The 13,369-nt window shown below is 46.4% G+C and overlaps 1 protein-coding gene across 1 annotated transcript in view; it reads right to left on the bottom strand.

Moving 5' to 3' along the window:
- Positions 1-1,602: 1,602 nt before the first annotated feature.
- The window catches only part of fgf8b (fibroblast growth factor 8b), a 48,049-nt gene continuing 36,282 nt past the window's right edge, over positions 1,603-13,369 (bottom strand). The window contains exons 2-4 of the mRNA XM_078412713.1: positions 12,065-12,326; positions 4,379-4,485; positions 1,603-1,884 (exon numbers count right to left, since the gene is read on the bottom strand). Of these exons, the coding sequence (XP_078268839.1) occupies positions 1,603-1,884; positions 4,379-4,485; positions 12,065-12,326 (651 nt within the window). The remainder of the gene's footprint in view (positions 1,885-4,378; positions 4,486-12,064; positions 12,327-13,369) is intronic.

Below are 13,369 nucleotides of genomic sequence, written 5' to 3'. Positions count from 1 at the left end.
GGAGGGAAGGGCAGCGAGAGCAACAGAGACTGGGAGGTGATAAGTAAAGGTAACAAAGGGCTGTAGATGAAGGAATCTAATGAGAAAGGAAGAGTGGAACCAAATCAGGGAAGGATGGTGTGCAGGTAGGAAGAGTGGGGGAGAGCATAGGGGACCCAGTGAGAGATGTTTATGGGTGATGGGAAGATGGGGTTGGTGTGGAAGGGGAAAGAAACTGGTTAATAGGGAGCTGGGTCGGATTGGAAATAGGTGAGCATGGGTAGGTCAGAAGGCAAGAGAAAGGGACTGAGTGGGTGATCTGAAATTGAAGAATCCACTGTTCATGCCATTGGGTTGTAGACTATCCAGGCAGAAGAAGAGGGTGTTATCATCTAGTTTGTGTTTGGCCTCACCATGGCAGTACAGGAGGCTGAGGATCAGTATGGGAATGGGGTGAGAAATTAAAAAAATTTGCAAGGAGGAGCTCCAGATGCCATGATGTTAATAGAGTCATCGAGTCACACAGACCCTAGGGCCAAACGTGCCCATGCCAACCAAAATGCCCCATCTACACTGGTCCCACCTGCCCGCATTTGGCCCCTATCCCTCTAAACTTTTCCTATCAATGTACCTGTTAATGTATTGGCAGTGATGGCTTTGAATACATTAAACAAACTTTCCCGTCCCTAACTTTTCTTAACCTCTTTCTTCCTTTCACTTGTTCTCTTTATTTTCTTTTTTTTAAGTCTCTCCCCCTATGTTTCATTCTCCTTCCCCCCTCTCCCTCGGGTTTCATCTCTGGGCTGTGTTACTTATTCTGTAACGATGGGCATGTGAGTGTCACTCAGAGAATGATCCCTGGCATCTAGCGCATCCTTTGTTACAGCGAACATCACACAGAAATTGCTTTCTGTAAACTAGTACAAATTTAATACAGTTACTAAATAAATATTCTCACCATTAAAAAATATCTTACACAATTCTTCCAAAAAAAAGGATATAAAAATTGTGCCAGTCTCTTGGCAGTGATACAGTGTTTTACTAAAAAAATAGGTAATAAAGCAAATGAAGAGAGTATTAAAAAGTAAGTCAGAGGTGGGGCTGTAATCCTTTGCTGCACCAGATCTCTGCTGAGATTCAGTAAATGCAGTTGCACAGTGAATGACTGATAGCAGCATCCGGGGAGAGTGTTCGATGGAGAATGATCTGCGCTCTGGTAGATTCTTGGCGTTTCACTCCCCTGGATGTCAATCTTAAGTGAACAAGTTCCCAAAACAGCATCTGAAGAGAATGTGAGCAATCTCTCTTTTGCTCTTCTCCCTCCAATGTCGAATTAGCTCATTATATACATACACCGTAATCCTAACTCAGGTGAGCATGGAGCAGCTTGGGCTGATGGCTCGGAGTCCAAACAGTTTATTTTACCCCTATCAGAATCCATTTGTGCCCCAGTCCTTTCCTTGCTGAGTTCTTTTTGCCCAACACCCCCGCTGGTTTGGTCACTTTGGGTCGCGTGGCGTAGAAAAATAAAACCTCTTGTTTATTTATCTTTTAAAAAAAGGGGCGAAAGTCCTGTATTGTTGGTTGTAATTATCGGAGCGAGGTTATCGTGGGTGGCTGCTTCTATCGAGGCCTGGAGTGTCGGGTGCGTTTAGTCCTGGTGGAGAATGGATAGTTGATGAACTCAAAGTGTCTGTGGTTGTCCTGTGTGGACAGGTGGCCCTTGGGCAACCTCTTCATGAAGTGCACCTCCCTCTGATGCTGCCTGGTCTTCGACCCTTTCCTGGGTCTTCCTTTGCGGGTGAAGCCCATGAACCAACCTTCGTACTTGGCGTTCTGCAGTGCCGTGTAGTTATTCTCCAGGACAATCTCAGTGAAAACACAATCCTTGCTCTTCCCACTCCGCTGCATAAAGAGAACAGTCTCAGATTAGTTTAACGGTGAATCGTCTCCAGCCGCACTTCTAACAAACAACAGAATATGCTGAGATCTCAGTGGGTCAGGCAGCATCGGTGGAACGCGCAACAGAGTTAATGTTTCGGATGTCAACTATGTGGGTTTCCTCCGTGTGCTCTGGTTTCCTCCCACATCCCAAAGACGTGCAGGGATGTAAGTTAATTGGCCTCTGTAAATTGCCCCTAGTGTGTAGGGAGTGCATGCAAACATGGGATAACGTAGATCCAGTATGAACGGGTGATCGATGGTCACTGTGGACTCAGTGAACCGAAAAGTCTGCTTTCATGTTGTATCTCTAAACTAAAAAACTCATCTGATTCTTTCTCCAGCTCCCAGCATTCAATGCAAATAGCCAGCTCTCCAAATACTTAACACTGCAACAAATCTATACATGGGAATATTGATAGTTTATCCATGGATCGAACCAGCTGTGACCTTACAGAAAATGTTAATCATTATTTTCTGTTACGATGTACCTAACATTTGATTTTTTGTTTAGAATAAGCCTTTCAAAAGATATTTGGACAGATATTTGGAAAGAAAGGTTGGGAGGGATATGGGCCAGAGCTGGTAAATGGGGAGCAGAATGCAAACTTGGTTCTCATTGTCAGGGTGGGCCGAAAGCACAGCTCTGTGACTTTAAGCCACAGGACTATCGAATCCCGGCCTTAAATTTCAGCGGCGCCATTCTCCTGCAGCCCTGCAAATTATTTTCCCTCGAGACCGCTATCCCTTTTCATTGACTACTTCCACCAAGCCGCACTCTTTGCATAATATGCTCTCCCTAAATAAATAACTAATCGTTTCATAAGGAGATGCTGAGATTGATCTGTATATACAGAAGTCTAATCATCCCACTGTCTGAATTATAGCTAATAATGATGTGAAGACACAAGAGACCGCAGATGCTGGAATCTTGAGCAAAAAGACTGAGCGCTAGTAGAACTCAATGGGTCAAGCTGCATCTGTGGAAGGAATGAAAAGATGATGTTTCTGCAGTCCAGGTGAAACTTCCACTGTCCATTCCCTCCACAGATGTTGTCTGGCCTGCTGAGTTCCTCTCGTTTGTTTGTGCTCCAGATTCCAGCATCTGCAGTCTCTTGTCCCTCCTCTCAGATTCAATTCAGTATATCAATGACACTGGAGTTCAGAAGAGGGAGCAGTTCGAGGGACGGCATACAATAAGAGGAACACATTTTCCCTCCGTTATTACACAACTTGAAATATATTTGTTAGTAAAATAAGGTGGTAATACAGCAGGGGAGACAAACCAATTGTCTGCAGAAGGGTCCCAACCCAAAACCTCGTCTGTCCATTCCCCCCACAGATGCTGCCTGACCCACTGAGTTCCTCCAGCACTTTGCACTTGGCTTACGATTCTAGCATCTGCAGTTCCTTGTGCCTCCAGTTGTTTAAAGTGTTGAAACCTGGGACCTGGGCAATGGTGAGGGAAGACAAAACCCTGGTGCTGCTTTCTCAGTCCAACCATTAAGCAGTGCCATGTGGGGTGTTCATGCAGAACGAGCTATTTAATTCACCTCCCCCCCTTGTACTTTGGAAACTCACATCCTACCCTTCTTCGTTATTTTTACCTTCGATTGTTTGGCCCGACTCTCCATCACCATGAACCTTCCTCCCACCCCTCACCAAGTCCTGCGATCTCTCATCCGCCTCACTGTTTCTCTTTGTTTCCCCTGCTAATTAACCTCTCCAATTCATTAGTACGGTGACTCTGTCTGAATTACCATTCTCCAATTTGCTCCATTTCTCCACTCTCCCGTCAGTACAAAAACTTGAAAGCACGTACTACCAGATTCAGGACAGCATTTCCCCCACTGTTACGAGGCTACTGAACGGTGCTTCCATAAGCTAGGCTGTTAGGGACCCGATCTTCCACCTACCTCATTGCGGACCTTAGACTTTTTCTCTTTAACACTGTAACACTATATTCTGCACTCTGGTATTTTTCTCTTTGCACTACCCGTTGTACTCGTGGATAGAATGATTTGACTGGATAACACGCAAACAAAGCTTATCACTGTTTCATGACGCAATAATAAACCAATAACAATACCTCTCAATTTCTCCACCTCCCTCTCCATAACCAGTCACTGCTCGCCCCATCCCTTCTGTTATCACTGTTTCTGATTCTTCAGCTCTGCAGTTGCTTTGTACAGTATTAATAAGTGCTGCACTAATTATCATTACTGGTTCATCACGGTTCTAATTATTATCACTGGTTCATCGCTTTCATTGGATTAAAAATGCCATGTAAATGTTAATGATAATTGGTCATGGGCTATTTAAGGTATCCGTCTCTCCCCATTTTGCTCTCTCTGCCACTTTTCCAAACATTTGCTCTGTTCCTCCTCAATCTCCCTGCCCCATGCTCCGAACTCCCATCCACTCTTCCGTTGGTAGTAAGTCGCACATTGAGCCTTACCTTTCCGATCAGCTTTCCTCGCTTGTTCATGCAAATATAAAACCCAGACTCGGCACCTTTTATGCGGACTCTGCTTCCGAACGTGTCCGTCTCTACGATCAGTTTAGCTGCAAGCAAAAACCACACAGAATGACCACCTGAACAGACAGTCCCACTATATTCAAATCCTGCTGCAGAAGGGAGCACGGGCTAGTTCATACACCAAGTATCCTCAAACACTGTGCAGGAACAGCATGAATCCAATACAGAGTGCAGCTCCTTCTGCACCATTCCATCATACATTTCCTGGATCAGACACAGAGTGAAGCTCCCCTTACACTGTCCCATCACACACTCCCGGGGTCAGACATAGAATGAAGCTCCCTTGTTTCCTTTATATGGAGCCATTCAATAAACCGAGTGGTGCTCTGCTTTCTTCCATCCCCTCAAGTAGTTGACTATCCTATTGTAACTCCACGGATTGCATTTGTTCTTTATGTGCTGGGATGTATTGATGGCCAATTATTAAACTATGAAGAAAAGACACAAGGGTGCTGGACACAAAGACATCTGCAGGCCAGGTAGCATCTCAGGAGAACATGGATAGGTGACGTTTTGGGTCGGGACTTTTGGACTGGTCAATCTCAAGAAGGGTCCCGACTTGAAACATCATCCCTCCATGTTCTCCAGAGATGCTGCCTGACCCACTGAGTTACTCCAGCACTTTGTGCCTTTTTTAGTAAACCAGCACCTGCAGTCTCTTGTGTCTCCTTTAAACTATGAAGGTGACACAGTTGGGATTAGTCCTGTCCTTACCTGATACATGCCGAACCTCAACTAGTCAGGTCAGATCCTGAGGATCTTCTCCTGCCGACTCAAGAGGGGGAGTTTTCCAATGCTGACATCCCCGGGGTTGTGCGGAGGGAGGGAGTGTTAATCAGCAAGAGATGTTGCCTTTCAAATGAGCTGTTAAATTCAAGCTCAGCTTTCAGCCTGTCAGGTAGATGTGAAATTACTATGTAAGAGCAGGAGAGTTTGCCTCTGCATCCCAATCACTGTTTATCTTTCAACTAACATCACCATAACAGATTATCTGATCGTTATCAGGCTGCTGTATGTGGGAGATGCATATGAGCAACCTGTGTCCTGCATTATAAGTGACTGTACATAACATATTTTAGAATATCAAAGAGCCTATAGGTAGATATTGACCCGTATTTCACGGGTACTGACCTCCCCACCAGTGAATGGATCTACGGAAGGAGCTGCCTCTAAAGGACAGCTAATATCACCAAGGACCCTCACCACCCTGGCCACACTCTCATCTTGCTGCTACCGTTAGGAAGAAGGTACAGGAGCTTGGAAACCGTGACCTCCAGGTTCAAGAACAGCATCTTCCCAGCAACTTCTAGGTCTTGAACACTGCACAACACTAATCTCGGCATCTATGATTAACTACAATATTCTGTGTGTAGAATAAGAAAATAACTGCAGATGCTGGTACAAATCGAAGGTATTTATTCACAAATGCTGGAGTAACTCAGCAGGTCAGGCAGCATCTCAGGAGAGAAGGAATGGGCGACGTATCGGGTCTCGACCCGAAGCTTCGCCCATTCCTTCTCTCCTGAGATGCTGCCTGACCTGCTGAGTTACTCCAGCATTTTGTGAATAAATACCTTCTGTGTGTAGAATATACATTACAGTGATCAAGCTGTCAGTAGCCAATGAGCTAAGGTCGTAAACCAAAGGGTAGCCCTGACTGTAATTTGTCAAGCCGGGCTTCTGAAATGAAAGCTTTTGCAAATGGGAGCCCATGTTCTTAAATAACAACAGAAAGATCCCACGGTTATAGAGTCATAGAGAATCATAAAGCCATATACCGTGGAAACAGCCCCTTCGGCCCAACCTGCCCATGCCGACCAAGATGCCCCATCTAGTCTAGTCCCACCTGCAAGCGTTTGCCTCATATATATCCCTTTAAACCTTTTCCAGCCAAGAACCTGTTAAAAAGCCTTTTAAATGCTGTTCTAGCACCAGGTTGTACAAACCCAGTGTACTCTTTCCCCTGAGTACTTTACTGAGTATCAGCTACACACCAGACATTGGTAGATCCACTCTGAGTATCTCCTCACATTTCAAAACATTTATGTTGTATTTACACTGCAGTCACTGTTTTGGTGGGCGGCAGTTAATCGTTCCCCTACTTGCTCTGACACCAGCATGGGAACAACATCTGTATTTACTCAGCAATCATAATGCTATTGTGGAGGGGACCTGTTATGTATCATGCCAGTGTTATAGCACAAATGCAGCTCATCAGTTCACTATCTGCGGGCATGTGCTGCAACTAACTCTGTGTCAACGCCTCATAATATTCAATACACTCCTCCAAAGATGCTGCCTGACACTCTGAGTTCCTCCAGCACTTTGCTTTTTGCTCCAGCTTTCAGCATCTGCAGTTCCTCGTGTCTCCTGATAGTATTCTATTTGAATGTGAATATTTACAACTAGGAATTAATCCCTGTGACCAATAGACCTGAGAAAAATAGTTTTAATCCCACCGCAACGATTCAATAAATGCAATTTGCAGAGCTAATCTGGGAAATAATCACAGAATCTGCTGAACTGCTGCTAAAATCCCAATTACTTCACCAGTTACATTTAAGGTACGGAATCCCAACCTTATGTACCCATGCATCCAATGCCCTCTGAAGAAGGCTTAGTACCACCGACTCACACTAAGCAATAAATCAAACCACACACATGTTACATGGTGCCCTCAAGGAATCAGCAGCTTCCTTGGCAGTGACCATTCTTAGATGCCGTGCTGTACAATCACAAAAATTCTGCAGCGTTAACTTTTCTTCAGTTACCAAGCTTACTTTCTGGTTTTCGAAATCTCCTTAAAATAATAATGTAGCATAGTCATAGAGTCATGCAGCACGGAAACAGGCCCTTCAGTCCATGCCGACCAAGAGGCCCCATCTATGCTAGTTCCATTTGCCAGCATTTGGCCCAAATGTCTCCAAACATTTCCTATCCATGTACCTGTCCAAATGTCTTCTAAATGTTGTTTTAGTATCTGCCCCAACTACTTCCTTGGCAGCTCATTCCATATACTCACCACCCTCTGTGTGAAAAAGTTGCTGTTCAGGTTCCTATTAAATCTTTCCCGTCGTACCTTAAACCTATGTCCTGTGGTTCTTGATTCCCCTACCCCGGGTAAAGCCTCAGGTAACTCATGTCAACTCCCCTTCATCTCCGATTCCGTATTAGCTCAGAAGTGCTAGTTGCGTACTTGTTATCTCTTCCAGGGAGTTAAGAACCCTTGCCATTGCAGTACCAATTGCTAGGAGCATGTTAATCAAATTTCCAACAAGCCCACTCGACCACAATCAATTATACAAAGAAAAGAACATATGAGGATGCAAAGTGGCTGCAATGGAGATAAATGATTAGCTGAGGTGGGAGCAGTGAGAGGAAATGAGCAATTATTCACTTTGGTATGAAGAATGGAAAAAATAAGGAGGAGAGACCACTAAATGTTATTATTTTAGAGGATATGGGTGTTCTTATACAAGGATCACAAAAACCTAACATGTAGCTGCAGAGAGCAATTAAGAAAGCAAATGGTACGTTAGCCTTTATAACAAGGAGGTTGGAATACATCAGTAAAGAAGGTTTGCGGTAATTATATGGTGCTTTGGTGGAATCACACCTGTTACAGGTTTGGTGACCTTACTAAAGGAAGAACAAACTTGCCTTGAAGGAGGTGTAACAATGGTTCTTTCATTGCTCGGGATGAGGGGAGACTGAATGGAATGGCTTACAGTCAGAGAGTTGGAATAAACAGGTTGTCTTTGGTTTGGAGACCCAAGAAACTGCAGAAGCTGGAATCATGAGCAAAATGCAAAATGCTGGAGGAACTCAGCGGGCCAGGCAGCCTCTGTGCAGGGAATGGACAGCACGGTTGCAGGTCGGGACCCTTCTTCAGACTGATAGAGTGAAGGGGGGGAGAAAACTGGAAAAGGGAGGTGGTGATACAAATCCTGACAAATGATAGGCGCTGTCTTGAATGATGGGATAATAATCTATTGAATTATTTTTTATTATTATATTATTATATTAAATTGCTTTTTTATGGGCCAGTTATGCTGCTGCAAGTAAGGATTTAATTGTTCCGTTGTCCACACATTTGACAGTTATTCACTCTTAGCTCTTGGAACGAGTTCAATGGCCATGTGGCTGCTCCTCCTGGGTTGTGCTGGATCATAAGGACATAAGGAATGAGAGCTGCAGTATGATTCACCCCTCATGCCCGTTCTAGCATTCAGTAAGATGGTGGCTGATCTTTTACACCGGTGCCACCTTCGTGCATTAACTGCAATATTCTTGTTGAATTTCACCTCTTTATTTCCCAGTCTAATCTCACTCTGTAAATGACACATATTAACTTTTTTTTAAACAAATCTATCAAACCTGCTATTGCCATTTCTTGATGGTTGGTGGTAAATCATTCTTATATTGTACCTTTCATCTCCTGCTCAATTGGTTGGGCTTATTGTGCCTATTTACTTGAGTTTGACTTGATTGTATTTATGTTTCGTATTATCTGATCTGGTTGGATCTTTTCACTCCACCTCGGTACAGGTGACAAGAATAAACCTAAACCTTGTGACATTTGAAAATTCCCCGATCTTCAGGGAATAACTGTCCTTTTTGACAACATTGTATGGCGCAAATCTCAAACTAACTTTAACTCTTTGTGTTGATTGAAAAATTGAACTCTTATTCTCGTTATAAAATTCCAACACATTAGAAGCACTTAAATCTGACCCAAAACGTCACCTATCCATGCTCTCCAGAGATGCTGCCTGACCCACTGAGATACACCAGCACTCTGTGTCCAGCATCTGCAGTTCCTTGTGTCTGCATTAGAATCACTCTTCCCTTGTTAATTAACCATCTCTCATTGCACAGTGCAATCTTTATCCTCATTCCCTCCTCCATAAACTGATCTAGAAACCATCTCTTTCACATTTCATGAATTTGCTTTATGCTGCAAATATCCCTTAACAATAGCCTTAGGAATCGGTGGAATGTTGAGACCAAATGACATAGGAGAAGAATCAGGCCATTCGGCCCATCGAGTCTGCTCCCCATTCAACCATTGGCTAATCTATATTTCCCTCTCAATCCTATTTTCCTGCCTCCACCCTCCCACTAACCTTTGACACCTTTACTAATCAAGAACCTGTCAATCTCCGCTTTAAAAATACTCAATGACTTGGCCTCCTCCGTGGTCTGTGAAAGTCTATAATACATGATTACAATCAAGCCGTCCACAGTGTACAGATACGGGATAAAGGGAATAACGTTTAGTGCAAGATAAACTCCAGCAGAGTCCGATTAAAGATAGTCCGAGGGTCTCTCATGAGGTAGTTAGGAGGTCAGGACCACTCGCTAGTTGGTGATAGGATGGTTCAGTTGCCCGAGGAACAGGTAGGAAAGTGGTGATGAGGGCACGGTTTGGATGGACATTAAATGGTGGGGCGGGCTGGAGGGGCCGAACGGCCGAACGTTCTTGCACATGATGAAATGTCTGAACTAAATCATACAACTAATCATCGCCACCATCTGTAGAAGCTATCGCCACAAGCCCGAATCCGCCCAAGTGGGAAGGGGGGGGGTGCAGAATCCATCAAGGGGCTTGGAGTATTGATTTAGGGGGCTGTCGCCGGATTCAAAGAGTGGTCGCGGAAGAAGTGGCAACGAGATTGATGGAAAAACAGGGGGCAACCAAATACATTCATGACGGACTTCGGGGAATGCGCAAAGAATTCAGTTACAAAGGCTTTCTGCGCAAAACACGAAGCAGGCCCTTCGGATAGAGACAAAATGCTGGTGTAACTCAGCGGGACAGGCAGCAACTCTGCTGGAGAGAAGGAATCGGTGGCGTTTCGGGTCGAAACTCTTCGACCCACCTTGTCCTTGCCGACCAAGTTGGCATATCGGGCTGGTCCCATTTGTCTGCATTTGTCCCCCATTCCTGTAAACTCTTCCTTTCCATATATCTATTTTAAATGTCTTTTGAAAGTCGGGGTTGTGTCCGCTTCTATAGCTTAATAACAACGACGATCAAACGAAACTAGAACGGAAAAATGCTGCAGTAACTCAACCGGTCAAGAGAGCTGCAGCGCCACAGATGCTGCCCGGCCCGCTGAGTTCATCCAGCACTTTGTGGTCTGCGCAAGATCCCAGCATCTGCAGTCTCTCGTGTGCAGAAGCTGCATTCTCCCAGCATCCTCTGGCAATGCGGTCCAAATACAGACTGCTCTCGGAGTGGAAAAGTTGCCCCCGAGGGCGTAACCCCGTGCCCTCTAGTTTGAAAATCCTCGGGAAGAAGACTGTCCATTTTATCCACACCCCTCGTGATCTTGTGCACCTCAATAAGGTGGATGCCTCTCGGCGCTAGAGTTGCAAAGGCGCATCCAACATGAAATGCAACATCTCTCCGCCGTCCGGGTGTAAAGTAGAATGTGTAGGAAGGAACTGCAGATGCTGGTTAAAACCGAGTAGAGGCACAAAATGCTGGAGTAACTCAGCGGGGCAGGCAGCATCCCTGGAGAGAAGCAATGGACGACGTTTCGGGTCGAGACCCTTCTTCACACTGAGTCTCGACCCGAAACGTCAAACGGTCCCTCTCTCCAGAGATGCTGCCTGTCCCGCTGAGTTACTCCAGCATTTTGTGTCTATAAAGATGAACGTGGACACGTTAGGCCCAATTTAACGAATGAATTACTTTCTCTCGGACAAACTCTCCCGCGAAGAGGGAATCCTGACTAAACCTCCTCCCGTCCAACCCCCTACTGCTGTTTGACGCCTTGAAACTCTGATTTATTTTCAAGGAAAGACCACAAAGTGCTGGAGGAACTCAGCGACCCGGGCAGCCTCTGGGAAGCGGGATGGACACACGACGATTCCCTTTGGAATCTGAATAAGGGTCCCGACCCGAAACGCCGTCTGTACGTTCCCTCTCCAGGTGCTGCCCGACACGCTGAGTTCCTCCAGCACATCATATTTTGCTTAAGATTCCAAAACATGCAGTTCCTCGCGTTTTCATTTAGTTGTTTTTCGTTTTAATGTCAAGTGTGCCAATGTGCAGTGAAAAGCTTTTGTTGCGTGCTAACGAACCGATTTTTGTAAGGATTTTAAATTCCCTTCCCCTGACTTGCCCGGAGATGAACGACAACCAGAGAGCGGAAACAGGCCCTTCGGCCCAACTCGCCCATGCCCACCCAGATCCCCCAGTTGAGAGGAGTTCCGCATTCCCCCTCCTCTACGCACCCTACAGCCACTCACCGGGATGTTACTGACCTGTTACCACTCGTCCCCCCTCCCACCAACCTCGCGCTCTCTCTCTCTCTACTCTCATCCTCTCTCTCCCCTTGATACCCCCCCCCCCCGTGTCTCTCGCTCTCCCTCCATTCTCCCCCGACCTTCGCAGAAGCTCCCTCAATCCCTTATCTCATTCTCTACGGAGTCACTCGCCCCCTTCCCTCCACCTCTCCCCCTGCCACCTCATCGCCATCCTGTCCTGGACACCTCTCCACACCTCCTCGCTCCCTCCCACCCGGCCCTCGCCCCCCCCCCCCCCCCCCCGGTCCTCCTGCTCCCTGTCCACCCCCGCCTCCTGCCCTGGCTTACCGAACTTGTCGCCGTCCTCCGCCTTGGCGTTGATCCTCTTGCCGAGCACCTGGACGTGTTTGCCGCTGGTGCGGCTGTAGAGTTGGTAAATACGGATTAGCTTCCTGCTGAGGCGGTCCGTCTGCCTGGTCTGTTCCCTGACGTGCTGTGTAAAATTAGGCGGTGACTGATAGGTTACCTTTAAAGAAAATACAATATACAAATACACATAGACATTAAACAATGACAGATACAGACAGCCGCCTTCACATCGAGGCACCGCCTGCAGGGGATCCACATCATATCTTTATTTTTAAAGTTTAATCAATTAACAGAAGCCTCAGCCCAAGAACTGTTTCACTTCCAGGAGGGCGGCTTGTTGAAATCACTTAATGAATGAACCAACAGGGGAGTGAATCCGTCGCGAATCCACCCCCCCCCCCCCCCCCGGTGATCTTCCGCTGGCCATCTCCCCAGAGACTCACCCCCTCCCTCCCTCCCTCCCTCCCTCCCTGCTTCTTCTCCCAGTGTTACTCCCCCTTCCTGATTCTTCCAGTGATCTCTCCCAACCGCGATTTATTTTCAGTGAATTCCCCTGTGATTTCCCTCCCGTGATTTTTTTCCCCCGGTGAATCCCCAGTGATTCCACCCAGTGATTTATTTGCCCAGTAATTTTCCGCCCAGTTACCAATTCTCCGATGATTTCTTTTCTTGTTGAATTCCTATAGATTTTTCTCCCCGGTGATTTTTTTTCTTTTACGGTTATTCCTTTGCCCTGGTTATTTCTTTACTCAGTGATTTCTCTCCCGGGTGATTTCTCCCCCGTTTCCCCCCCCCCCCCGATGATTTCTTTCCCCTGTGGTTTCCCTCCCCAGTGATTTATCTCCCGGTGATTTCTCTCCCCAGTGATTTATCTCCCGGTGATTTCTCTCCCCAGTGATTTATCTCCCGGTGATTTCTCTCCCCAGTGATTTATCTCCCGGTGATTTCGCTCCCCAGTGATTTCTCTCCCGGTGATTTCTCTCCCCAGTGATTTATCTCCCGGTGATTTCTCTCCCCAGTGACTTCTCCCCGTGGTCTCTTTCCCCGGTGATTTCTCTCCCCGGCGAGACCCCCCTGACGGTTGTGGAAAGTTTCCTTTCTCCGCATGCTTTACTCGTGTTATTTATGAATATTTTGTAGTAGCTGAGTTCCCGCGGCGGGAGCGGGAGGGGGAGCGGGAGGTCGGGGACTCCGGGCAGCGCAGTGGGAGCTGTTGCCGGACTGTGGGAGTAGATTGCTTGAGGCGTCTTGACATCCCCGTCCCTTCAATTACAGCCAGCCTGA

This window comes from Rhinoraja longicauda, chromosome 16 (assembly GCF_053455715.1).
Source record: "Rhinoraja longicauda isolate Sanriku21f chromosome 16, sRhiLon1.1, whole genome shotgun sequence".
Lineage (NCBI taxonomy): Eukaryota > Metazoa > Chordata > Chondrichthyes > Rajiformes > Arhynchobatidae > Rhinoraja > Rhinoraja longicauda.
The sequence above is the reverse complement of the archived record's forward strand: the minus strand, read 5'-3'. Positions and strand labels throughout refer to the sequence as shown.